The sequence below is a fragment of the Podarcis pityusensis genome (assembly GCF_964106645.2).
Source record: "Podarcis pityusensis genome assembly, chromosome: 11".
Taxonomy (NCBI): Eukaryota; Metazoa; Chordata; class Lepidosauria; order Squamata; family Lacertidae; genus Podarcis; species Podarcis pityusensis.
In genome coordinates, this window is record NC_138036.1 from 62,688,818 (window position 1) to 62,709,992 (window position 21,175).

General features: G+C 46.2%; 2 protein-coding genes across 3 annotated transcripts in view; one reads left to right on the forward strand and one right to left on the reverse strand.

The window, feature by feature from the left end:
• The first annotated feature begins 2,266 nt into the window (after window positions 1–2,266).
• LOC308458962 (uncharacterized protein) lies at window positions 2,267–4,460 on the forward strand. Its single transcript, XM_080973843.1, has 2 exons — window positions 2,267–2,843; window positions 3,749–4,460. The coding sequence occupies exons 1-2, from the start codon at window positions 2,355–2,357 to the stop codon at window positions 3,785–3,787; spliced, it is 528 nt and encodes a 175-aa protein (XP_080829969.1). The 5' UTR covers window positions 2,267–2,354; the 3' UTR covers window positions 3,788–4,460.
• A 10,424-nt stretch (window positions 4,461–14,884) lies between these two features.
• CFAP95 (cilia and flagella associated protein 95) overlaps window positions 14,885–21,175 on the reverse strand; it is a 32,934-nt gene continuing 26,643 nt past the window's right edge. For both annotated transcript variants that reach the window (XM_080973210.1, XM_080973209.1), the window contains exons 5-6: window positions 20,063–20,120; window positions 14,885–15,285 (exon numbers count right to left, since the gene is read on the reverse strand). In XM_080973210.1, coding sequence (XP_080829336.1) covers window positions 15,088–15,285; window positions 20,063–20,120 — 256 coding nt within the window. In that variant the 3' untranslated portion in view covers window positions 14,885–15,087. The remainder of the gene's footprint in view (window positions 15,286–20,062; window positions 20,121–21,175) is intronic.

The window sequence follows — 21,175 nt, forward strand, 5'->3', positions numbered from 1 at the left end:
TGTCGTCACAAAAACTGTTCCCATTCTACTACCTCTCCTTTTACATGCAAAACAAAAACAAAAACAAATTTCAAGCCCAACGTATAGTGTACACATAAAAATACCACTAATAAATTATGCAGCAGCAGCAGTAGTAGTAGTAGTAATAAAAATACATACATACATACCCCAAGCCCAGACACGTCATTTAAAATGCAAAAATCTGCCCAGATGGGCATGCTGACTCCCAAAAAGAAGGCATGTCTGGGAAAACCTGGATGTATGGCAATCCTAGTTTAGCCCATGCTCCAGCTTCCCCTCTCTGTCATGTTTAAAAACATTCTTAAAATTAAGTTGTTGGTGGGTTTTTCTTTTAAATGACTGTACATATGAGTGCTGTGCTGTGATTCCATGATGCCAAAAAGAATTGTTGTGCCCCCTTAATGAATGTAGTGTGTGTGTGTGTGTGTGTGTGTGTGTGTGTCTGTAAGCATACATACCATTGGCATGAAAGTATTAAAGACAAATAACAAAAAAGGAACATTCAGACAGGAGAATGTTAGATTCATATTTTACAGAACGTTTACACTTTGAAGAGCTCAGGGAAGGTGATAGAATTTTTTAAAAAATCAAAGGAGGGAAAGCAAATTCACCATCATTATTAAAAATATCCAGCTCAAGCCTGACCGTCACAACATGAAACAGGAGAGAAGTTCCCAGCTTGCTTCTGCCTTATTACAATTTGCAGCAAAAACAGAATGAAACTAATTACACAGAGTGTTATACCAGGAGATCTGCAAAGCTCCAAGGGAAACAAAAATCCCCTTTCTTTCTCCCTTCTGCAGTTTAGCAAAAACATTCATAAGGTCAGGATGAGAACCACAAGCTCAGCTGTAGATAAGGGGGGGGGGGGACACAAAACTTCACTGCAACATGCCTTCACTCTGGCCGGTGTGGGGGTGGGGGAAATCTTGGCTGTTTCTTTTGGTGATCTGCCAGTGCGCTTTTCTGAAAATGAGCAGGATTCTTCTGTCAGCCACGGTATACAGGGATAAAACTAGACTTTATTTCACCTGGGTCAAAGACCCAGTTTGGCAGCACGCACCCCCCATGCATATTTGCAGCCAAGGGGCGTGGATCAGCCAGGACGACCACTTGGATGTTAAAAGCTAGCAGGGGGGGACAACAGGCTGGGCCAGGGAGGTGATGAATGCCTCTTTACGAGAGGGGGTGGTTCCTGTCTGCTTGAAGGAAGCAGTGGTAAAACTATTCCATGAGAAACCCTCCCTGGATTCAGAAAATCTAACTAACTACTGTGGAGCCTTCAATGTGGGCTTCCTCTGGGTTCAATTTTATCCCCTAGGCTGTTTAACATCTACATGAAACTGCTGAGTGGGATTATCTGGAATTTTGACCTATAAAGCCTTAAATGGCTCAGGACTGCAATACCTCAAGGATGCCTGTTATGTACTGAGTTGAATAGAATACAAAATGCAGCAGTCTGATTGGTCCTAGAACAATAGGATCCAAAATGCAGCAGTCTGATTGGCCCTAGAACAATAGGATTCAGAATGCAGCAGTCTGATTGGCCCTAGAACAATAGGATTCAGAATGCAGCAGTCTGATTGGTCCTAGAACAATGCAGCAGTATGACTGGTCTGCAGGAGCCACCCAATCCAGCTCCAGATGGAAGTGAATTAACAACCTGATTGGCCTACAGGAGAATTCCGGAATTAGCCAATCACGCTCAGCCCATTGTGTAAATATTGTATGTAAAGCAGATACTTTGAGGGGACTTTCATTCCTCCTCACCACTATGAGCTGAATAAAGAGCATGAAATCCACTCTCGACTCTGAGTATATTTCACTGGCGACGAAGGTGGGATCCCGCTGAGCTGACCACCACACACAGTACCGCAGCACCGCCACCTGCCGCACCGCTGCCTCACACCGTGTATCCAGGCTTCAGCTCCGGGACCCAAGGAACTCAGAATGGCAACCGACAGCAGCTTCTCGCCGTTCAACCCAGCATCCGGAGACTGGGAAGTGTATGCCTCCCGTTTCACCTTCGTCCTAGAAGCCAAAGGGGTCACAGACGAAGAAGATGCCAAGAAGAGGGCAATATTCTTCAGCGTCTGCGGAGAGGAGACGTTTGAAATCGCCTGGGCTCTCCTTGCGCCTGAAGACGTCGCTACTGTTCCATACAAAACAATAATGGAACAGCTGAAGGGGTACTTTTCGCCACAGCCCTCAGTGGTGGCTCGTCGAAATGCCTTCTACGCAAAGCGGCAAGCCCCTGGGGAAACCATAACTGGGTTTGTGACCTCTCTCCGCCAAGCCGCCCGGTTCTGCAACTTCTCAGAGTTGGAGAAAACATGCTTTGTGACCGCCTCGTCGGTGGCCTGAAGGATGAGAAGCTGCAACGACACCTCTATGCTAAGAAGAACCTAACGTTCCAGGTTGCTCTGGAGGAGGCCCTGGCAACAGAAGCTGCCGAGAGGTCGACGCAAGAGGCACGACCAAGCCTGCCGTCCCAACCAAGGGTCCACCACAAAGACCTCACCGACGACTCAGGATCCGACAGGGAGGAGGTGCACCGAGTACAGCAGCGCACTCAAGCAGCTCACAGACCACAGCTGCCTCAACGAGAAGGGGGGAACTGCGCAAGCTGCGGGGAGAGTCACGAGAGGAGGACCTGTCGTTTCTGCAACACAGAATGCAGGCAGTGCAAAAAATCTGGACACATCACCCGGGTGTGTCAGGCTCGGCCCACCCGACGCCAGGCATCCAATAACCAATCCAAGAGCCCCAGGTCCCGGGGCCCAACGCACCAAGGCAACTCGACGGAGCTCACGGACTTCCAGGTATATCAGTTGCCCCACCCCAACGTAGAGAAAATTTATGTAGAGGTACAGATAGAGGGGGCCCCGTGCCGCATGGAGCTGGACACGGGTTCAACTCTATCCATAATCTCAGCAAGGACCTTAAAGAAACTGTGTCCTAGTGGGGGTCCCAAACTCAGGCTGGCCCCATTCAACCTCCGGGACTTCCAGAAACGTAAGGTCCCCACAATGGGGGTGGGGACCTTCAGGGTGCAATATCGAGGGCGAACGCGGCAACTGCACTTGCTTGTGGTCAAGGGCCCCTACATTAGCTTACTGGGATTGGCATGGTTTGGACCACTGGGGCTAGCCGTCACCGGGGTGAACCGCACTAGCCTACAAGTGGACGTGGACACCATATGCAAGGAATTTCCGGGGGGGGGGGTTCAATGGGAAATTGGGACAATATACAGGGCCCCCTGTTGCTCTACAGCTTGACCCCGCAGTACAACCTGTCAGGCTCAAGGCCCGCCGGGTCCCGTTCGCCCTGAAACCCCGTATAGACGAGGAATTGGACCGGCTCGTGGAGCAAGGAGTGCTGGAGCCTGTGCCTAATGCCCCCTGGGAAACCCCGATTGTCACACCCGTCAAGCCTAATGGTTCAGTCCGCATCTGCGCAGACTACAAATGTACCATAAACAAGGCCCTCATGGCCCACGCATACCCAGTGCCAGTGGTCAGCCATGTCCTTGCCACCCTGGCTGGGTCAAAAAATTTTGGCAAGCTGGACTTGGCCCAAGCATATCAACAGCTGCCGGTAGATGAGGCCACAGCAGAGGCACAGACGATTGTGACGCACAAAGGAGCGTTCAGGGTAAAGCAGCTGCAATTCGGTGTCAGTGTGGCACCAGGCATATTCCAGAATCTAATGGACTCTCTCCTTAAAGGGATTCCTGGTGTCACCCCCTTCTTCGATGATGTGTTGATTGCTGGGCCTACGCCAGAGGAGTTTGAGGACCGCCTCCGCACTGTTCTGCACCGTTTCCAGACGGCGGGTCTCAAGGTGAAGCAGGAAAAATGTCTACTAGGAGTACCTCAGGTGGACTTTCTGGGATTTATGGTGGATGCAGAAGGGGTCCACCCGATGGGGGACAAGGTACGGGCCATTTGTGATGCCCCAGCGCCCAAGAGCAAGACTGAACTTCAGGCCTTCTTGGGACTATTGAACTTTTACCATTCCTTCCTTCCTCACAAGGCGGCGGTAGCAGAGCCCCTACACAGACTCCTGGACAAGCAGGCCCCTTGGGTGTGGGGCCAGCGCCAGGAGGCCGCATTCCAGGCAGTCAAGGACTTGCTTGTCTCAAACTCGGTCTTGGCACACTTCAACGAGAGGCTGCCGGTGGTGCTAGCATGCAACGCCTCGCCCTATGGCATTGGCACTGTCCTGGGACACCAACTCCCGGATGGAAGAGAGGTGCCGGTGGCGTACTTTTCCCAGACACTCAACGCAACCGAGCGGAACTACTCGCAAATCGACAAGGAGGGTCTGGCAATCGTGAAGGGAGTAAAAAAATTCCATGATTTCTTGTACGGGTGGCCCTTTACTGTGGTGACTGACCACAAGCCGTTGCTTGGCTTGTTTGCCCCCAAAAAGCAGACCCCCCAAGTGCTGTCTCATCGCGTCCTCAGGTGGTCAGTTTTCCTTGCCAGCTACCAGTATGCACTGATTCACCGCCCTGGGAAGGCGATGGGCCACGCGGACGCCCTCAGCGGGCTACCACTACCGGAAACAGGCCCCGACCCAGCACCCGCGCAAGAGGTTATGAGCCTGGAGCTGCTTCCCGACCGCCCCGTTCAGGCACAAGAAGTTACACATCATTCCAAGAAAGATAGGGTCATCTCCCGGGTCCTGGACTGGGTGTGGAGGGGATGGCCCAGCAGCAGCCCTGGGCCAGAATTCGCCGGCTACACAACCCGCAAACATGAACTGTCGGCCCACAAGGGGTGCCTGTTATGGGGAAGCAGGGTCGTTGTTCCCTAGCGCCTCCGCAAAAGGGTCCTCACAGCCCTACACAAGACACACCCAGGGGTAGTGAGAATGAAGGCCCTTGCCAGGAGTTATGTGTGGTGGCCGGGGATTGACGGAGAGATACAGGCCTGGGTCAAACACTGCCAGGCCTGCCAAGAATCCCACCCAGATCCCCCAAGGGCCCCAGTCCAGTCCTGGGAGTCCGCCCGAGCACCATGGTCACGCCTGCATGTGGACTTCGCTGGCCCCTTTCAGGGGAAAACATTCTTCATAGTGGTGGACTCCTACACCAAATGGCTGGAAGTCGCACTGGTACCGTCCACTTCCACGTCCGCAGCCATCCGGGTACTATCGCAGGCTGTTTGCAACCCACGGGCTCCCTGACACTCTCGTCTCAGACAACGGGACCGCATTTATGTTAGGAGAATTCCAAACCTTCACAGCGCACAATGCCATCCGCCACATCCGCTCGGCGCCATTCCACCCTGCCACCAATGGCCAGGCAGAACGCATGGTGCGGACCACCAAGGACACCCTCCGCTGCATGACGCAAGGGGATTGGAAGCACTGCCTTGCCACATTCCTTCTAGCACAGCACAGCACCCCCAGCTCAACAACTGGCCAGAGCCCCGCTGAACTACTTATGGGTCGGCGCCTTGTAATCAGATTGGACCGCCTTCACCCCAATAGAGCTCAGGATGAGGTAGTGGTGGGGGAAGGAAGGAACCCCCGGACCTTCGTGGCCCAGGACCCAGTGTACGCAAAGAATTTTGGGGCAGGCCCAGCATGGGTACCCGCCACAGTCACCAGGGTCACTGGCCCCGTGTCGTACGAGGTGCTAACAGATGGGGGGCAATACTGGCACCGCCACTGCGACCAGATACGGCAACAATTCCTGGGAGAAAACCAGGAGAAGGACAGGTCAGAGGAGTCCCAAGGGAACAGTGGGGCAGTGAGGCCCGTAGAACAGGAGGGGCCAGCAGGAAAGGCAGAATCAGTAAATACAGAGAGGACCCGTGAGGCCGAAAGGACACCGGAACCAGAACCACGACTGAGTGAGCTGGTTGCGCCAGACCAAACGGCCCCATCACAGCCAGCATCCTTTGAACACGAGCCAGAACCTGAACCCCGGACCAGGGAACACCCCAGGCCGCAACGCACATGTAGGCCGCTGGCGTACCTTGAGGACTATGAATGCGACCTCCCGGGCAGGACTGGAACTTAGAGGGAAGGGGTGTTATGTACTGAGTTGAATAGGATCCAAAATGCAGCAGTCTGATTGGTCCTAGAACAATAGGATCTGAAATATACTCAGAGTCAAGAGTGGATTTCATGCTCTTTATTCAGCTCATAGTGGTGAGGAGGGAATGGAAGTCCCCTCAAAGTATCTGCTTTATATACCGTATTTTTCGCACCATAGGGCGCACCGGACCATAGGGCGCACCCAGTTTTTAGGGGGGGAAATCAAGAAAAAAAATATCTTTTTTCCCCCAGCCCCAAAGAGCAGCGTACAGGCTGCGCACAACCTCTCCCTGCCGGAGGGGTTGCACACAGCTATGGAGCAAGCCAAGGCAGTGAGCGGGATGGATCCCGCTCGCTGTTTTGGCTTCCCCTTTAGCCCTGTGCAGCCTCTCCTTGCTGGGAGACGCTGCGCAGGGCTTCTCCTGGCTTTCCTGGGAGGTGGTTGGATTCCCTCACCTCTTGCAAAAGCCCGCAGAAGCCGCGCAACCCCTTTAAAGAGATCGCGGCTTCTCCTGGCTTTTCTGGGACGTGGGAGAAGGGACTGATGCGGCCAGTCAGTCCCTTCTCCCTCCTGTGGAAAAGCCCGCAAGAGCGCACAGAGCTTGTGTGCGGCTCTTGGGGGCTTTTCCTTCCTGCCTCCCCCTGCATTCGCTCCATAGGATGCACAGACATTTTCCCTTGCTTTTTAGGAGGGAAAAAGTGTGTCCTATGGTGCGAAAAATACGGTACATTATTTACACAGTGGGCTGCACGTGATTGACTAATTCCGGAATTCTCCTGAAGACCAATCAGGTTGTGGATTCACTTCTATCTGGAGCTGGATTGGGTGGCTCCTGCCGACCAATCATACTGCTGCATTGTTCTAGGACCATTCAAACTGCTGCATTCTGAATCCTATTGTTCTAGGACCAGACTGCTGCATTTTGGATCCTATTCAACACAGTACATAACAGGATCCAAAATGCAGCAGTCTGATTAGCCAATCACGCGCAGCCCATTGTGTAAATAATGTATATAAAGCAAATACTTTGGGGGGACTTTCATTCCTCCTCACCACTATGAGCTGAATAAACAGCATGAAATCCACTCTCAACTCAGTTTCAATGCCTCTCCCCATGTGAACCTACCTGCAATCATCTGAGGCCCTTCTTCATGTGCCTTCTCTGCAAAAGGTCTGGAGGACAGCAACATGAGAAGGGGCCATTTCTGCGGTGTCCCCCCTTGTGGAATGCTCTCCCTAGGGAGACTCACCTGGTGCCTTTGGAACAGATCTTTAGGTGCCAGGCAAAAACATTCCTCTTTTCCCAGGCTTTTGGCTAACATTCTACTGTATGTCTTTTAAAATGTGTTTGTGGGGGCAGGGGATTATTGGTTTGTTCTTGTTCATGTTTTATTTTGCATTTTATGTTCTCATTTTGTTCTTTTATGTTTTGGATGCCCTGTGATCTTATGATGAAGGACAGTATACTACTACTACTACTAATTAGAAGGAGGAACAGGACCGCACTTCTGCCCCTGCCCTCATCTAAATGATTAGCATAGATAACCGAAGAGGCAAACGTCTTCTGTTTGTGATGGGGAGGAAATTCAATTGAGTTCACATTTAAAAATGAATCTTATCAAATTCATACTTTTTTTTAAAAAAAGATATTTATTAGAGTTTAAGTATTACAAAAAGAGAAAAAAGAAAAAAAGGAATACAAGCAATAGACAATTGCAAAACCTCAAAAACAAAAGGAAATACAATAATACAAAACATCAACAGTACATCAAAACATTAAAACAGAAAAAAACAGAAACATTTAAAAAACACACACCTTTAAAAAAAAAATAGAAGGAAAAGAAAAAAAAAGAACAAAAAAGAAAGACCCCGTATTTTCATATCCTTATCTTTCATTTGCTTATTTCCTCGACTTCCTCACACCTCCTTTTTTGTATTCTAGTTCAATTGATTGTTCCAGCAAGTCCTTTCCCTCTTTCTCAAATTTAGTTCCATAATTTATCTTAACGCAATTTAACCTTAAGTTTAACCTTTACCCATTGTCAGTCTATTCATACTTAATTCTTTATAACATTTCAACTAAAGTCGTATAACTTCTTTCCAGCATCCTTCTAACATTCATTAATTTTACAATGTTTCTGTAAATATACTTTAAATTTTTTCCAATCTTCTTCCACCAACTCTTCTCCCTGGTCTCAGATTCTGCCAGTCATTTCCGCCAGTTCCATGTAGTCCATCAGCTTCATCTGCCATTCTTCCTTGGTAGGTAGATCTTGTGTCTTCCAGTGCTTTGCGATAAGTATTCTTGCTGCTGTTGTAGCGTACATGAAAAAAATTCTGTCCTTCTTTGGCACCAATTGGCCTACCATGCCCAGGAGAAAGGCCTCTGGTTTCTTTAGAAAGGTGTATTTAAATACCTTTTTCATTTCATTATAAATCATCTCCCAGAATGCCTTAATCCTTGGGCATGTCCACCAAAGGTGAAAGAATGTACCTTCAGTTTCATTACATTTCCAACATTTATTATCGGGCAAATGGTAAATTTTTGCAAGCTTGACTGGTGTTATGTACCACCTGTAAATCATTTTCATTAAATTCTCTTTTAAGGCATTACATGCCGTAAACTTCATACCAGTGGTCCTTATCAAATTCATACTTTCTGAAACAATATGCAAATCAAAATATCTGTCAAAATTCACACTTATCTGAATTTTGTGATGATGTTCTCCCACCAATGTTGACAAAATGTGTATGTTGCTGGGCACTGTGGATAAAAGTAATATATTAGTGAAAAACAACATGTAAAATGAATATATTGGGAGAAATTGCAAAAATTAGTCAAAGCTGCATGCAAAAATGTCTTTATTAGGAGAAATTCATACTAAAATGCTGGTGAATTTTTATGAGGATTTTAAAAATAAAAAATGCAGGTTGCTACAGAAATGTAGAGAAATAGATTTAAAATTAGAATAGTGAGCAAAGGAGAGAATCGAAATTGACAGATCTTCCCATCCCTACTTGTGACTGCCCTACACACAGCAACACATGAGTAGGGCTACAGTTACACATACATAAAGCTTGGTTAAATGAGGATTATTTGGGACTGAATTTAGTTCTTGGCTCACTGTCCCCTATTAAATTTTTTCCTTCCCCTGGAGTCTTCTAAGCTCGAATGTCATCTTATAATATTTAAAGATGTTGATATGGAGGCTCCTCACAGCTGCATGCAGCTCATGCAGAGTATATTTATTCTAGGAGCATGGTTGCAATTTCTAATTTTGATGTGGATTCAATGTCAGAGGCTTTGTGGCTCTTCGAAGCGATCTCCAAAGTAGTGTTTTGTATTTTCATTAGTGAGCTTCACCAGCACAGCATACAAGCCAAGAGAAAAAGAACCACCAAAACCTTGCCAGAAAATAAGTACGTAGATTAAATCAGGCAGATGGATGATTTTTTAAGAGGACATCCAGATTCATGAGCATGTGTGTTTTCCTTTTCAAGAGTATAAAACAATGAATCAGCATACATTGAATTACTGAAACCAGTGCTTTATATGTGATTTCTGCATGCTGTATACTAGAAGCAATCCAGTAGAACCTCGGGTCATGTACCGTCCTCCTTACAAACACTTTGGGTAATGAGCTCCGCTAACCTGGAAGTAGGTGCTCCTGGTAGTGAACTTCGCTCTGGGATGCAAGTGGAAATCGCGCGGCGGCAGCAGCGGGAGGCCCCATTAGCAAAAGCATGCCTCAGGTTAAGAACAGTTTTGGATTAAGAACGGACCTCCGGAACGAATTAAGTTCGTAAACCAAGGTACCACTGTATGTGCATTAGGATCTTGAGTAATTCTTTCCTAATCCCATATTTTGCACTGACTAGTGTTCTACTTTTAAGGCTTTCATGCGTTTCTGCTTGATCAGGCAAATATATTACAAACATTAAATGATTTTCTAAACAATTGCTACAGTCTTCTTATACCATATTATACCATCTTTGCAGCGTCAGCTCTGCCGTTAGGCAGGCTGAGGCAGCTCCTTCAGGTGGCAGAAGCCCTGAAGGTGGCAGCCCCTGTGGGAGCCCTGCCACCTCCTCCGCTAGCCAAAATTGTTTGAGATCTTATGGAGCCCACAAGATCTCACACAAAATAGGCAAGAATTTGGTACCTATGCCAATGCCGCTTCTCCATCTACAATCAGTATTTAGCTAATAAAATACTACTACTACTATTTTCTAAAACATTGTTATGTTTCCTTTAAACTGAATCAACTAATGAGAAACTTCTCAGCCCTGTGCACTCCAAAATGCACGGTCTTTAGAAGATCACTTTCTTCCAGGGCTTGTGAAGGGCCTTCGGCTTAGTGGTAGAGCACAAGCTGTCCATGCAGGAAGGGCTGAGATGCTGGAGGTTTTGTATCCATCAGACCACATAATGCTAGACTAGATGAACCACTGGTCTCACTTGGTATAAGCTTATAAGGCTCATATAGGACTACAAGAGGAAATGTAGAGATGCTCTTCTCAGTAGTTGTGGCCTGATGAGGGAGCCTTGTTCCTTGTTTACTATCCTTAAGCTGGCAGTTGAATAAATCCCTTTGAACACAATGCAATTTACTTTTGAGTAGAAAACCTATGATTGCACGAAGTGTTTTCCTCACCTTGTGTTTTATTTTAATTATGTTTATATTTTTGTGAGCTGCCTTTAATATTTAGGTGTACCCAAAAGGCAGCCTAATCATATTTGAAAGGAAGAAGATCCCGGATTGTTCCTGGATGTGCTGCCGGCAACCGCAGTCCCTGCGGTGACAGAGTGGCTTCAGGAGCTCCAGTCTCAACAACAACTATTGATGGAGCAACTGTGCCAGGCCAAGGAGGCATACAAGGCCCAGGCCGACCGCCACCACCAGGTGGGGCCTGAACTCCACGTCGGTGACCTGGTATGGCTCTCCACTCGCCACCTCCACCCCTCTCGGCCTTCGCAGAAGCTGGACGCCCGCTTCACCGGCCCGTTTCCTATCGTGGACCAGGTCTCGCCGGTGGCATTCCGTCTCCGGTTACCCTCAACCCTGAAGGTTCACCCAGTATTCCACAGGTCCCTACTGAGTTCAGTGCCCCCCCGATGAGTTCCACCCGAACCGTCCCCGACCGCAACCAGTTTTGGTTCAGGGGGAGCCCGAGTATGACGTGGAGCGCATTCTGGACTCACGATACCACAGGGGAAAGCTCCAATATCTCATAGATAGGAAGGGGTATGGGCCTGAGGACCGTTCCTGGGAACCAGCGGCCAACGTCCACATGCCTGCCTGCCTCCGTGATTTCCATGCAGCGTACCCCAGCAAGCCGGGTCCGGACCCTCGGTTTGGGGGGGGGCTGTGAGGGGGGATGGTGTGATGGCCTGGGAATCTGATTCAGAGGCTGAACCGGAGGAATCCCAGCCTGCACAGGAGTCCCCACCTCCAGGGCCGGCTGAGCCAGGGCAGGGGCTTGAATCTGAAGGGCCCTCACCTGTGCTGGATCCTCAGGAGCAGACACCAGCTGAATCCACTCTGGCTCCAGAGGTGATCGAGGACCCATTGCCTGCAGGTGCGCCTCTCCCAGCCCTGTCAGGGGAAGGTGCAGCTGCTCCTGGGTCCAGTAACCCTCCAGCCTCTCCTGAGCTGCAGAGGCTCAGGGCAGAGAGGCGGAGGGAACTAAGTGCTCTCAGGAGGAGTGCTCACCTTAAGGCCAGGGGAGGCGAGTCACCTGTGGGCCGGGACCGCCCCAGGCCTCAGAGGAGATAAAGGCCAGTCAGCCCAGTCCCAGGAGCAACATCGTTGGAAACCTGTTCCTGCCAGCACCCTGACCTGCTCTTCTGGAGTTCCTGACCATGCCCGGCTCCTTGCCTTGGACCCTGCTTCGCCCTTGTCGGACAGCCTCCAGACCCTCGACCCAGGACCAGACTCAGACCACGCCGCACGGTAACCCCCCCCTGGGACCAGCACACAGACCATCTGATGCGTCTGACACTGAACTGGAAGAACCACTGTTCACCATTCGCCACTTTTCTCCTAAGAAGGAGGAAATGAGTGCAGAAGACTTGCTTCTAGTACGCAGATCTGAAAGGGCCACAAAAGGCAAACCTCCAAAGAGATTTGCTGATGAGTTTGCTAAGACAGCAACTGCTGTTCTTAGTAGCTCAGAGAAGGTGTGGGAACCTTCAAGCTTCAAAGAGGTTCAGGAGTTAACCTCTAAAGATGCTGAACCACGGCTTGATGCCATGAAGGCTGAAGTCGATTCCTTGGATAGGAACCAAACCTGGGAGCTAGTGCCAGTAGTCCCAGGAATGAGACTGGTTGGCAGCAAATGGGTCTTCAAGGCCAAGACAGACCAGACTGGCAAGGTTGTCAGGCACAAAGCCAGATTAGTTGCCAGAGGTTTTTCACAGATACCAGGACAGGATTACCACGAGACCTACTCACCCACCGTCAAGTATGAGAGCATTAGGCTAATGCTCAAGATTGCTGCAGAGGAGAAACTGCACGTTTCTCATCATGATGTGAACACAGCTTTTTTGTACAGGGTTTTGGGGAACTGTATATGCTTCCACCTGATGGAGTGCAGATACAGAAGGGAACGGTCTGTAAACTACGGAAATCCCTATATGGTCTCAAGCAGAGGGCCAGGTGTTGGAACACAAAACTCACTGAGACGTTGCTTTCTCTAGGTTTTCACCAAGGCAAAGCTGATCCGTGTGTGTTTGTCAAGGAGGAGGGGCAAAACAAACTGTATTGTTTATGTTTTGTTGATGATCTTCTGTTTTGGAAGAATCAGGCTTTGTACCAAAGCACCCTAGCTCAGCTGAAGGAGCACTTTGACATGAAGGATCTTGGTGAGGTATCCAACTATCTTCCTCTGCAGGTGGAAAAGGACCAAGCAGGTAATTTTCTGGTACACCAAACACAGAAAATTGCTGATGTATTAACCAGGCTGAATTTGGTTGATGCAAACCCAGCAGACACACCGATGGTGACAGGTTACCAGGTAGATAGTACTGCTGAAGCATTTTCTGACACCACACTGTACAGATGCATTCTAGGCAAGCTGAATTTCATTGCTAGATGTTCAAGACCTGACACAGCTGTAAGCACTAACCTGTTTAGCAGACATGCCAACAATCCTACTGTTCAGGATTGGAAAGCTCTGAAGCGCATAGCCCGCTATTTGAAGGGGACTTTGCATTACAGGCTGAGGTTCACCAGTCAAAAGATGGGAGATCTTGAAATCTTTGCAGATGCTAGTTTTGGAAGTGACACCATGGATGGTACAAGCAGTTCTGGAGTATGCTACATGTACAACCATTGTCTCTTTGACTGGCTGTGCAAAAAGCAGATGACAGTAAGCCTAAGTTCCTGTGAAGCAGAACTCAATGCCCTGTCATTTTCACTCATGGATTGTGAATGGTTGATGCAACTGTTTCAGGACATCAGAGTTTCTGTAAAATGTCCTATACAGGTGTATCAAGACAATAGATCCTGTTTGGCTTTGCTGAACTCAGAGAGTTGCAAGCAAAGAACCAAATACTTGCAGATTAAGTTACATCATGCACTCTCTTGTGTATTCAGAAAGGAATCATTCAGGTGTCCTACATGCCAGGAAATGAAATTCCTGCTGATCTGTTGTCTAAAGTTGTTAACAGAGAACAACTTAAGGTTTATGTACAGAGGCTGCAATTGAGTTGAACCACAGGTACTACAGGTTACACGGAAAGGGGGAGGATGTTAGGATATAGTTCCATTCCACCTTTAAAAGGGAACAGGCTGTTGTGTGTCACATACTTGTTTACTTCCAGCTTCTTGCTGGGAACTTCCATTTTGTATATAGCTTTTGTTCTGTTTTCCTGGACACAGAGGCAAGCAGTCATGTTTTTCCTTTGTTCTGAACTACGTTGAATAAAGCTGTAAATATGCTCTCCTGCCTGCATCTTTTTGTTGTGGAGACTCTGCTGAAAGGATGGTCTTGGAATGTCTCTGTGGCTCGTGTTGCTAATTGACTGATGCTGTTCCACGGGAGACTGGTGATCGTCCAGAGACGACTGGGGGCCTGCCTGATGCCTCCGTCTCCCTGGCAGTATCCCAACAGTGTGGGGGACAGAAGGAAAAACAAATACACCCAATATAGGGTTGGTGTGTTTTCCTTTCCTTGCCAAGAAAAAGGGATGGCTTTGGATCCTGTAGACCCCAAACCTCCTTCAGTGACTCCTTCCTTGGCAGCTTTCACATCCATGAGGCAGCCATGGCCTATTGCAGGGATCACAGGATTGTGCCCTTAAGCTTGCATTTGAAAGGGACTTACTGAAAATACTAGTTGTACAGGGAGGGTGGTAAAAAATCAGGGCATTCAAGTACACAACAACAACCATTTTTATTATTTGTACTTTGCCCATCTGACTGGGTTGCCTCAGCCACTCTGGGCAGCTTCCAACATAGTGATAGGATATAGATGACCCTGCAAGCAGGCCAACTGTTTTAGGTGGTGGTCACTAAATATGGCAAATGCATATTAACTCCCCACCCCCAGTGTGTATAAAAGGATGACTAACCAAATCTTATCATCACAGCACTATATATTCATACTAAGTGACCCCCTTGTCAATGACAGACCATGTTGCAGGATGTGGGAAGGATAAGCAGAAAGCTATAAGAGAATTTAAAATGTACTTGCTATTTTTGACAGCAGCCCAAACTAATGTAACATGCAGTTCCTTCCTAAGCAAAGCACAATAATTTACAGAATTCCTCTAACTTGACATCTGTTGGCTTAATCCATCACAGAGAATTTCAGTAATCTGGGTTTTTATTTTGTTTTTTTGAACAGGTTAACAACAGGATCCCAATTTGGTACATCCATTATATAAGTACCGTATATGGATTTATTCTATAACCAACTATTCTAAAAGTTGCAATGTTATTTATTTTGCAGTATGATTCTACAATAATCAGATACAAAGATAGACTTTACTTTTGTAGAGTTGCTAGTGCTTAAGAATTATCTTCATTCACATTTGTCCGTATAGGGCTAGTTACAGGAAATACTTTTTGCCTTAGATCTGCATTACCATACAACCCACTCTCATCTTGCCATGTGTTGATCCCATGTCTTCTGTAATCAGCCGTGTCAGTAAACTGAGAATGACATTTTCTGTGAACCAGAGAGTAGCCATCTGGCTGAAGCTCAATCTAAAGAAAATACATTCAAGGGCATGTTATTAATCAGAAGGCAAATTTGTAAACCATTTTTGATGATAAGAGAGGCAATGGTTGTGTTTGCACATCAAGCAAAACTCTGCCACAACCTAGAAAACCCAAGAAGCTGCTTTATACTGAATCCGACCATTGGTCCATCTGGCTCAGTATTGCCTATGTTAACTGGTGGGAGCTTTTCAGAGTTTCAACTGGCGACATGACCAGCCCTACCGGGAGATGTCAGGGATTGAACCTGGAACTTCTACATGGGAAGCAGATACTCCACCTCTAAGCTACAGCCCTTGTTGCCCCCATAGAAAACCTTGTGCCATTAGCTCCCCTGGTTAAACAGTCTTGGTTTAGAATGGCTACCATTTTCACAGCAGATAAAATAGACTGAAAATCAGTGCTAGGGCAGGCTTCCTCAACCTCGGCCCTCCAGATGTTTTGAGACTACAATTCCCAGCATCCCTGACCACTGGTCCTGCTAGCTAGGGATCATGGGAGTTGTAGGCCAAAAACATCTGGAGGGCCGAGGTTGAAGAAGCCTGTGCTGGGGCAACAAAGCAAACAGTTTTTAAAGTTTTATTCCCGGTGACAGCAACAGAAAATAATTTTTAAAAAACCAAGAGCAAAGAAGGAGAAGAGTGAATTTCTGGGATTGGGGGTAAGCTATATCCCATGGTAATTTTCAGAGAGAAAAATATTTCACTTTATCCTTCTCATCCTAAACATATTTTATTTAAAGTAAATCCTCTTGATTTTGATTATGCTAATTTTCAAGTAAGCATGCTTAGGATTGCAGTCTTATTTTAAATGTTCAGTTTGTTATTCAGTTAGATAATTTGTACGTGAAAGCTATCTTTCCTTTATGTGTACTACAGGGATCTAGAAAAAGGAGAGTAGATGGAGATGAGCTGTTTGTTGGGGGGGGGGGCATTTATCCCCCTTATTCCCTGCAAGTGATGCTGATGTTTGTTGGATCATGAAATTAGAGGAGGGTTTTCTGAAATTAATAGTATTTAACATTGTTGTCATTGCCTAGAGCTTGAAGGAAGCTTCAATAAATAAATGTAAAACCAGAATTCAAGCAAAAACCCACCAAGTCTATAGACAAGAAATGTAAATACCAACCAATTTCTTGTTTGATGGGTAGTTTTAAAAACAACAATAAAAACCATTGGTTATGTTTGCTGTTTTAAAAGAAAAAAAGCCTTTTTTAAAAAAGATAACTAGCTAATAGAAACATAACAGCTCTGCTATTTCCCTCCTACCATTATAGCTCAGTTTATGTGATGTGGTAGCATCAGGGTGGATAAAAATCAATGATTTTCAAAAAAAATGTTTAAAAAACAGATTAAAAAAAATCAGTTTTTTTAATTTAAATTGGATTTTTAAAATGAAATGCTTTTGGAGGGAAAATCTTTCTAAAGATAGTTTTCTATCTAAGTTACATTATAGTCCAAAGGCTATTTATCAGGAAATAAGGATTTAAGTTTTTCATGTTTGCTAAAACTCAGTCTAAGGTTGTGGGGGTTTTTTTTTTAATTGTTTAACCACATCAGTTAACAAACATGGATACATATGCTATAATGTTATTGTTTTAGTTAAATAAATTGTTTGAATTGTTATTAAGGAAATGATTATTATTCTCCTTCCAATAAAGTACAGCAGAAAAGTTGTCCAAATATAGACAGTTAACTTATTAAACCTCACAATTTCATAATTATCTGTCAATGTATTTCTAGTAGTATAACCAAATCAGTAATTTTTGATGTAACTGCAAAAACTACTTTGAAAAATTATTATTCCCTGCAGGATACATTAGGACTAAGGAAGCAAGGGATCTAATTGTCAGGAGACTCAGGAGACAGAGTAGCTGAAGGAAGAGGAACAAAGGGGAAGGACCAGAAGGGAAGGGGAATAATCCAGGATGCTTGTTCTGGAGGGTTTCAATATTCACACTGTGTCCATCTTGGAGGAACCACGGTGGGACTTAATGCCCACCATGAGCACTACGGTTTCTTAATACATTGTCAGCATGACGTTCTGCAGGATACACTTTGGATCTTGTATATTTGACGCCACAGAAAGTGGACAGCCTGGAAATCAGGGGCTTCTCTGTCAGTCCAATGTCTTGAACAGACTATTTCTTGGTGAGGTTTTGTCAAGATGTGGCCTGACAATGGGGAACCTAATCTGATGAAAGGAAATTGTAGAGGCCCCCCTCCCAGTACAACTGAGAACCTGGAAGAACCTACAAAAGTCCCAGAGCAGACTGTAGTGCCTCAGCTCATGGATGCCTTGTCTGAGCTGCGCAGCACAAGGACCACAGCCCATGCCCTGCCTTGATCCACAAGGCTTCCTCTTCCACCATCCAGGCCTTAAGAGCAAAGACGGAAGGAATTCACTGAGTTCCTGCAAAGCTCCACAGGTGAAGTCATTTGACATCTGTAGCGAGGGGCCATCAGTAGGCCAATGAGACTCAACTCTTTCTCATCTGAGTCAGGTGATCAGGTGAGGCATGCAAGAGCCGAATTGGTGTCTGGACTCAGGAACTGGCAGCATGAATTTCAACAAGATGGAGGCACTGAGAGTGGGTCGTTTTCAGGTTCAGAAAACTGGTGTTTGTCCTGATCTGGGTGAGATTTCATTCTTCCTGAAAGGGTAGAGACACGGTTTGAAGATATTCCCTGATCCCAGCGTTGGATCCTCAGTGGCCCAGGGTGTATTTTACCAACTTTGGCTGGTTTGCAACTGCAACTGTTCCTGAATAAGGAGTCCTGCTTTGGTGATCTGTGTTCTGGGAACCTCTCTGTTTGATCACTAATGTATTATACAGGGGGATGCCCTTAAAGACATCCCCAGAAGCTTCCATTCATGAAAAATCTGGCTGCAAGAGTGTTGGCAGGTATAGCTGAGGTTGTTCATATTTCACTTATTTTAAAATATCTACTGCTTATTTGCTTCTAACCCTAATTTAAGGTGCTGGTCCTTACTTTAAAGTCCTAAATGGCTTGGAGTCCAAATACCTGAATAATGGCATCTTGCCATATGAGGATGCCTACGTCTTAAGATTTGTTCCAGTATTGCTCCAGGTACCCTCTTTAGTGGATTATGTTATATAAAGCAGATGTCTTTTTGTATTGATGTGTCAACATTTTAATGTGTTTGCCAAGGAGACACACCTGGTTTTGTTGACTAGTGGGGCCATTTCTACTTACCCAGGTATTTTAGCCTTTTAAAATTGTAGATGGTTTTGTTGGGGTTTCTATTTGATTTTGTCTTGTTATATTTTGCTGCATTTTTAAAATTATGTTAATTAGTTTTTATTTGTGTTTAAGTACACTCTCCTGGAATCTTTGTATGACGCATAAGTAAGGAATATTTTAAATTAAATAGCCAAGAAACTATGTGATAGTAGCAGAGATTGAGGAGACATAGAGGGTGCCTAGGCATGCTTAGAAGGAGCTTGAGGAGCCAAGGATGCTAATGATGGCAAATGCATTTTACACATTAACTTGAAGCAGAACCTTGCGCTGGTATGCTTAATGAGATCAAAATGTCCAAAGGATGTGCATATGGTAAAAAAGGTAAAAGGTAAAGGACCCCTGAAGACAGGAATGCCTGGCGTGCTCTGGTCCATGGGGTCACAAAGAGTCGGACACAACTAACGACTAAACAACAACAAAAGGACCCCTGGACGGTTAAGTCCAGTAAAAGGCAACTATGGGGTTGCGGCACTCATCTCACTTTTCAGGCTGAGGAAGCTGGTGTTTGTCCACAGACAGCTTTCTGGGTCATGTGGCCAGAATGACTCAACCACTTCCAGTGGTGTCTGATGGGACACCGTGACAAGTGCATATGAGAGAGACAGAAGGGCGGGGAGAGGGAGAGAGACAGAGAGTGTTCATCATGATCACAGGTGAAATGTGTACTGACAAACACTTTCCTCTATGAGTTGCCATGGTTACAAAAATATCTGGCCATGATTCCCATTCTGCTAAAATCCCTGGCGCGTAAAGGAAGGGATCCAGAGCAAGCCATGATTCATCCACACACTTTCCTTTCTCATTTACTGGCTTAACTCTGTATTCCATACACACACAATTAATCAATGCAATTTAAGTGGTAAAGTTAACATTTCTCACTGCTCCTAGAGGCCAACAAATAATACAACAGGTTTGCAATCCAGTTAAAGATTATGGGTTGTGTTCAAGGTAGCGCCAAGGTTATCATTCTATCAACGCAAGGATTTTTCCTTGCATGACAGAATCTTCTTCCTCCACCCAACTTTGTCCCTAACCCTCTAGAGTAGATTTGGGGACAGCACAGGGTGTGTACAGTGGGGTTGGCCCATAAGGTGGGGTGAAGAAACCACTTTGGGCAATGGGTGCCTCCCCTGTCCCCCCACCTCTGCCACCGGCCTGAGTCTGGACATTAGGTTAAGGCCAACAATTACTCAGCACTAGGTAGTGTGGCAGCAGCATGATCAGGGAGGAGCAAGGGCCTCAAACTGTTGCTGTGAGTTCCCACATGCTTTCTCATTCACACATACCCATGGTATGGCTTAATGTTATGTGCAAACTGGGCTGCTATCCAATTTCATTGCTATGTAATATATGTAAAATTGACTATCTTGGGGTGAATCTACATATTTCATTTACCTGGTAGAGCCTGTTTGAAACAACCTCTGAATGGCTACTGTTCTACACATGAAGGCCTTGATGTAAAGCATGGTAGAAAACAACCATTCTGCTCTTATACTTACATATGGTTCATAGTCATATGGTGGAACATAATCTGTTTGGTATGTTGTATCTAGAAACCTGTAACACAGAGAGTATATATTATACCTAGCTTTTGTGTAATGTTTTTAACTTGTCTGTCTCTAAGAGCTCTTAGAAAAACAACTTAAAAGATCTAGTTAACGTTGATCTTTTAGTAAGCAAGACCAAAGTAGTGGAAAAAGGTACAGTGGTACCCCGCAAGACGAACGCCTCGCGAGACGAAAAACTCGCAAAACGACTTCCGGGGGCGGCGCGAACGGCAATGGCGGTCCTCTTCTGAACGGGAGAGGAGGCTCCGCAGGCAACGGGTCGTCCGCTACGGCGAAGCGGAGACCCACTCTGGAAAACCCCAGGCGGCAAGAGTCTGGGGTCTTGAGGCTCGGTGGGCGCCTAGAGCGACCCTCCAAGTGCAGAAGGAACCCCGTAAGGGGCTCCGGAGCACGGAGGGGGGTTGCGGCGCTGTGAGCTGTTTCACAGCCTGAGGAGCGAAGCCGCGCTGCTACTGTCGGTGAGCGCTGATCCCTTTTCCTGCTAAATTACGGATCCGGACGAAAAAGCAACTAACTTGTGAGTAAAAGACTGAATCACTTGAATTTGAGACTTTAAAAGGGAAACTTAAATTGGCTTGAACTTGGCTGAGAGCGGAGAGACGTGGAAGCAGGAAGTCCGTCTTCCGCAGCCATTGAACTTGAAAAAAAAAGCAATCAGCTGGAGGAGTGGAGGCTGAAAGAAAGAGACTCTAAGTTTTACAGATCTAAGCATCTATTTGAACTTGCATCTTAAAGTAAAGACTTTAAGTTAAAGATTTGGGATTTCTATTTGCACTTGACTTTCCTCCTCTTATTGGATTACAAACTAGAAGGTGAAACCCAGAGTCAGGAGCTGCCTGAGTACTAAGGGAGCTGTCAGTACTGCAGATTTGGATACTGTATATTGGAACTTGAAACAATCTGAGGGTATTGAGACCTTTTAAATTTGAAACATTCTTTTTGGAGATAAATAAGCACTGTCTGCAACAAAGTGACCATTTATAAACTCTGCTAAACATTTGTATTTGAAGGTTCTTGGACATTAAATTAGATTCTGAAAGACAG

Bases quoted from the DNA above. Each gene is read 5' to 3' on its own strand.
- LOC308458962 (XM_080973843.1), top strand. From the start codon at position 2,355: ATGCTTTGTGACCGCCTCGTCGGTGGCCTGAAGGATGAGAAGCTGCAA. The intron at 2,844-3,748 runs GTATATCAGTTG...CTCTCCTTAAAG, and splicing joins CGGAGCTCACGGACTTCCAG to GGATTCCTGGTGTCACCCCC.